We start from the raw sequence: 6,349 nt of genomic DNA, 5'->3' as shown, positions 1-6,349 counted from the left end.
TATTTTTTAATTTTAAAAAAGTGAATTTGTTTCCAAAAAAATTGTGTAAAAAAATTGTAAGACCGCTGCGCAAATACGGTGTGATAAAAAAAAAATATTGCAACGATCTCCGTTTTATTCTTTAGGGTCTCTGCTAAATTATATATATATATATATATATACTGTATATATATATATATATATATATATATATATATATATATATATATATATAATGTTTGGGGGTTCTAAGTAGTCTTCTAGCAAAAAAAAATTATTTTAACTTGTAAACAACAAGTGTCAGAAATACGCCCGGTCCAGAAGTGGATAATAATAATAATTTAGCAGTTTATATTTAGTAAAATAATTGCATTTCCATGTTCTGCGTACTGTGGGAGAGCAGATATAGTGAATGTACTGTCCTGGGTTTGGTAACATTTTAAGATCATACCTGTAGTTCAGCTTTATCAAATAATCCACTTATTATGGTAAAAATCAGCACGATATTATAATTTTGCCTGCAATTTGCAGATTGAACACTAGATGGCAGTAAAGGAACCCAGAATCAGCGTTACAGAGAAGCCTAATTCTATTTATGGTGCTGCCCTGCCATCTGCTGGTCAGCTTCGGAATGGCAGCACAAGCAGGAAGCCAGCTGGTACGCAAAACCCGGAAGTCCGGTGAAGCGCAGGGCTATCATGTGACATATAGCTTCCTCCATTCATTGCACTATTCAGCTGTCTGTTTTGTTTTGTGCTGCCATTTCCGGTGCACTGCAGCCAAGGAAGTGAGTAGAGTGAGGTTTTCATGTAAGATCTCGGTTTTCTGTCTCCTAAAATATAAATGTTAGTTGACTTTTGTTTTTTTTTATTAAGGGTTTTATATAAAGACTGTTAGATCCTTATAGGGGTGTACACAGGGGGGAGTAAAGGGGTGAATAGATGATTGGCAGGGCCACTATAATAAATAATCCTGGTTATTAGGAGGGGCCACAATGTGGGAGGTCACAATTCGACCATCTGGGGCCACATGCGGCCCCAATTCCCGTTCCGCCATTTTCCAGAGTGCACCTCTCAGGAGGAGATATGCATATGTTTCTTCATTGTGCAAATAGAGGAGTTCCCGAAACAATCCGAAGTCTGATATGAAGAGATGTTTACCTGGTTTGTAAAATTTGGTTTTACCGTAACCGTTCTCTGATGTTTCTGTGCAGGTGGAGAACCCGCCAACGCCCTCCGACATCCTAGAGATGGACAAGAAGAACTTTACAGAGAGGATGCTAAGCCTGACGCTGGAGGTCATTCACCTGCTGACCGGAGAGGTGAGGAGGATTCTGGGAGGTCACATGACATCACTCTTATCTCTATTAATAAAACACAAACCTGACCGGAGAGGTGAGGAGGATTCTGGGAGGTCACATGACATCACAATTATCTCTATTAATAAAACACAGATCTGACCGGAGAGGTGAGGAGGATTCTGGGAGGTCACATGACATCACTCTTATCTCTATTAATAAAATACAGGGCTGACCGGAGAGGAGAGGAGGATTCTGGGAGGTCACATGACATCACTCTTATCCCTATTAATAAAACACAGACCTGACCAGAGAGGCGAGGAGGATTCTGGGAGGTCTCATGACATCACTCTTATCCCTATTAATAAAACACAGACCTGACCAGAGAGGTGAGGAGGATTCTGGGAGGTCACATGACATCATTCTTATCTCTATTAATAAAACACAGACCTGACCGGAGAGGTGAGGAGGATTCTGGGAGGTCACATGACATCACTCTTATCTCTATTAATAAAACACAGACCTGACCGGAGAGGTGAGGAGGATTCTGGGAGGTCACATGACATCACAATTATCTCTATTAATAAAACACAGACCTGACTGGAGAGGTGAGGAGGATTCTGGGAGGTCACATGACATCACTCTTATCTCTATTAATAAAACACAGAGCTGACTGGAGAGGTGAGGAGGATTCTGGGAGGTCACATGACATCACACTTATCCCTATTAATAAAACACAGACCTGACCAGAGAGGTGAGGAGGATTCTGGGAGGTCACATGACATCATTCTTATCTCTATTAATAAAACACAGACCTGACCGGAGAGGTGAGGAGGATTCTGGGAGGTCACATGACATCACTCTTATCTCTATTAATAAAACACAGACCTGACCGGAGAGGTGAGGAGGATTCTGGGAGGTCACATGACATCACAATTATCTCTATTAATAAAACACAGAGCTGACTGGAGAGGTGAGGAGGATTCTGGGAGGTCACATGACATCACACTTATCTCTATTAATAAAACTCAGACCTGACCGGAGAGGTGAGGAGGATTCTGGGAGGTCACATGACATCACAATTATCTCTATTAATAAAACACAGAGCTGACTGGAGAGGTGAGGAGGATTCTGGGAGGTCACATGACATCACTCTTATCTCTATTAATAAAACACAAACCTGACCGGAGAGGTGAGGAGGATTCCGGGAATGTTACAGGCCGCAATTAGTAACATGTAACGTTGTCTGGATGCATAGGAATACATCATTGTGGGGAAATCCATCAGCCGCCCCTGTGTATCCAGTGCATGGAGTAGGACCCAGGGCCCCAACAAGAATCTTCCACCTCCACCGGAGACGAGAAATGTCAAGAAGATTCTCCATGTTGCCAACAACATTATTCATCTGCTGACAGGAGAGGTGAGCCGTGCCGAGAATGATGTTGTCCAGGGGCAGAGAGAGACGGGTTAGCAGTTTCCCTATATGGTGTCAGATCCTCAGTGTCTGTTCCTCTTTGCAGGTTTTGGGTTGTTTAGAAGGTCACGAGGATCTTTGTGAAGATGTGGTGATCGGGGAACAGCAACCCTCAGCCTCGCTGGGTAAGAAGGTTGTCCTTGTCGTCTCTTGCTAGAGACATTTCTTTGGTTAAAGAAAGGAAATTGTCTACCCTTGCTTCTCCCCTCAACGTTCATAGGCAGCTTCCACAGAGTAGCTTGAAGACCAAGTTCCTTATATGGAATACAACTCTTCTTCTTCTTTGATGTTCCCAATAAATCAATGTTATCATTTTATCTACCTCTATTTGGAGTTGGTCCCATCCCCAGGCAAATGGTTTTGCATCCTCTAGCACAGGGGTCTCCAAACTAAGAAGGGGCCAGTTTACTGTCCTTCAGACTTATGGGGGGGGGGGGGGGGCATACTGTGGCCATTGGGAGTTGAGAAGGTCCTGACATCAGTGGGAATAAACAATGTCCCATTGTTGGTGTCATTAGGAGGACCTGTGCCCCATTATTGGTGTCATTGGGAGGAATTGTGCCTCATTGTTGGTGTCATGGAGAGGAATTGTGCCTTGTCATTAGTGTTATTGGACCCCATTGTGATTGAGAGGAATTGTGCCCTATCTTTGGTGTTATTGGGAGGATTTGTTTTCCATCATTGGTGTCATTGGGAGGAATTGTGCCCCATTGTTGGTGTCATGGAGAGGAATTGTGCCTTGTCATTAGTGTTATTGGACCCCATTGTAATTGAGAGGAATTGTGCCCCATCTTTGGTGTCATTGGGAGGATTTGTTTTCCATCATTGGTGTCATTGGGAGGAATTGTGCCTCATTGTTGGTGTCATGGAGCGGAATTGTGCCTTGTCATTAGTGTTATTGGACCCCATTGTAATTGAGAGGAATTGTGCCCCATCTTTGGTGTCATTGGGAGGAATTGTGCCCCATTGTTGGTGTCATGGAGATGGGTGTTGGGCGCTAATTACCAGAAGAAGTGTCCACCAGAAACACAGACAGATGACCAATGGGTGCTTCCAGACTTTCCAATAATAGCCAACGTTCAGGGCAGCACTGGCGGTCAAAAAACAGGAAATCCCGCTGGCAGTAATAGAAAAGAACAGGCGCCACTGTAGTAAGCCAAGACTTTATTGCATAACAAACATGATATAGTAACTCACATGAGGGATAGCTTTAGTCCATGTTCCGTGTAGTGGTACGTCTGAAGAAGGAGCCGAGTACGCACGCTCCGAAACGCGTTACGTCACTTCCGGTTAGCCTGCGCTCCATTGCGGCTTCCGGTTTAACCAGCTCCGTGGCTCAGCTTCCTGGCTTAGCTTCCTGGAACGTCATTTCCTGGCTGCAGGACGGCCGGAACACTGGAGACTACATCCTAGGAACTACCACTACACGGAACATGGACTAAAGCTATCCCTCATGTGAGTTACTATATCATGTTTGTTATGCAATAATGTCTTGGCTTACTACAGTGGCGCCTGTTCTTTTCCATTGTTGGTGTCATAGAGAGGAATTGTGCCTTGTCATTAGTGTTATTGGACCCCATTGTAATTGAGAGGAATTGTGTCCCATCATTGGTGCCATTGGGAGGAATTGTGTCCCATCATTGGTGCCATTGGGAGGTATTGTGCCCCATTGTTGGTGTCATTGGGCCCCATTGTTGGTGTCGTTGGAAGGAATTTTGCCCCTTCATTGGTGTCAGTGGGGGGAATTATGTCCCATTGTTAGTATCAGTGGATGAAAAATGTGCCCCAAAGCGCCAGGTAAAAGCAGGCAAAGGGCTGCATCTGGCCACCAAGTTTGGAGACCACTGTTCTAGTGGCTTTCTGTCCCCCCCACATTTAGAACTAAAGAAAATTTAGGAGACCACCTCATGACTATAGCCTGAGCGGACTCAGAGCTCTGAGATACTAGGTCAGAATTCTGAGATATTATTTTTGGCTTTTCCTCACAAACTATTTAAGAATTTGTCTGCCGGAACGGACAATGTGGCGTCTATGGTGAAACTTTAGGTGGTTCCAGGACTAGGTGTTGTCATGACTGCTTATAACCAAGTTTTTGTATGTCTGGATATTTCCCTCTAACTGGTCTTTATTTCCTTTCCACAGATAATCCCAAGAGCAGACATAGGGCGGAGGGACCGCGCATTCAGATTAAGCAACCTAATGTTCAAGAGCAGAGTGAATGCATTAACCGACCCTACCGAGGAGCTAAATTACTGGAACAGCATGAAGAATCGAAATTATCACAACAGAGTGGTCAACAGAAAGATTTCTCTCCAGGCATGGACACCGGAAAATTCGAAGGCCATCAATTAAGTTCATGTGGTCCGGAACTTCGTGATGTAGGGACAGAGGCCTCAGCTGATGATTTTGAGGACCTAGAAATCACCATGGTTCCAATTAAGGACGAGCTGAATCCGTGGGACAATAGGGAAGGACTTGAAGAAGACCATCTTGACAAAGCTGAAAACTCAACACCCGAAGGAATTCCTCCATCCCATGAAAATGGACCAACAGGGGTAGACTGTGACAACATAAATAGTCAGCCTCCCTCAGACACAGAGATTGAAGGTTTTATAGCACAGAGCAACCCCATATCTTCTCCAACCATACCCAATGCCAAGACCTATAAGTGCCCCGAGTGTCCAGAAATCTTCAGCTGTCGCTCTGAACTTTTCAAACACCAGAGCCACCACCGTGGGTCACCGCTGTTCGATTGCCCGCAGTGCGGGAAAAATTTCACCAGCAAATCCAACCTCGCCAAGCACCAAAAAATTCACACCGGTGAAAAACCCTACTATTGCCTAGAGTGCGGCAAGCGCTTTCGAGAGAAGCACTACCTCACCTCGCACCAAGCCGTTCACAGTGGGTCGCAGCTGATCTTGTGCCCCCAGTGTGGCAAAGGTTATACGTCAAAGTCAAACCTCGCCAAGCACCAGCGAATCCACACAGGGCAGAAACCCTTTGGCTGCTCAGTCTGTAGCAAGTCCTTCAACCAGCGCTCTGTGCTCCTTGCGCACCAGCGGACGCACACCGGGGAGAAACCTTTTTCATGTGACTCGTGTGCACGACGGTTTACTGACAAACTGCAGCTGGTGCGTCACCAAGCCACACACTCGGAAGAGAAACCATTTTGCTGCAATGAGTGCGGCAAAAGTTTTATCCGGAAGGACCTCCTGATCAAGCACCTGGCTGCCCACTCAGTGGACGATTTACCTGATTAAATGCTGTTAAAACAGCCACTTAACTCCTGTATGTAACGTTTGGAAAAAAAAAACTTTTTCCAAAAACTTTATTTCAGTGAGGGGGCAAATACATTTTGCCACATTTAATGCCATGTCAGTGTTTACTTTTGGAGTAAAGGGAAATGGGCATGTACATATAATTTCTTAGGATATCAGGCCCTTGATTTGGCTGCATGCAACAAAGGTGTAAAAAACATTTTTTTTAATGTATATGGGTACTTCAGCCACTTCCCCATATACAGCATTCACTTCTCTTTAAATTAGAACTCTCATGAGCATTAAAAAATTTATGACAGGTTTATACTTTCCTGTCAAAAT

The 6,349-nt window shown here is 44.5% G+C and overlaps 1 protein-coding gene across 1 annotated transcript; it reads left to right on the top strand.

Moving 5' to 3' along the window:
- Nucleotides 1–610: 610 nt before the first annotated feature.
- On the top strand, nucleotides 611–6,118 carry LOC309564381 (uncharacterized protein; the record flags this gene model as incomplete). The annotated part of the gene is made up of 5 exons (XM_082269008.1): nucleotides 611–766; nucleotides 1,193–1,300; nucleotides 2,535–2,696; nucleotides 2,797–2,875; nucleotides 4,893–6,118. 5 exons carry the CDS (start codon nucleotides 611–613, stop codon nucleotides 6,008–6,010), a joined length of 1,623 nt encoding a protein of 540 aa, XP_082125134.1. The 3' UTR covers nucleotides 6,011–6,118.
- Nucleotides 6,119–6,349: the final 231 nt, after the last annotated feature.

This window comes from Pelophylax lessonae, assembly GCF_965119305.1.
Source record: "Pelophylax lessonae genome assembly, chromosome: 9".
NCBI classification, from domain to species: Eukaryota; Metazoa; Chordata; class Amphibia; order Anura; family Ranidae; genus Pelophylax; species Pelophylax lessonae.
This window is presented reverse-complemented; position numbering and strand designations above follow the sequence as displayed.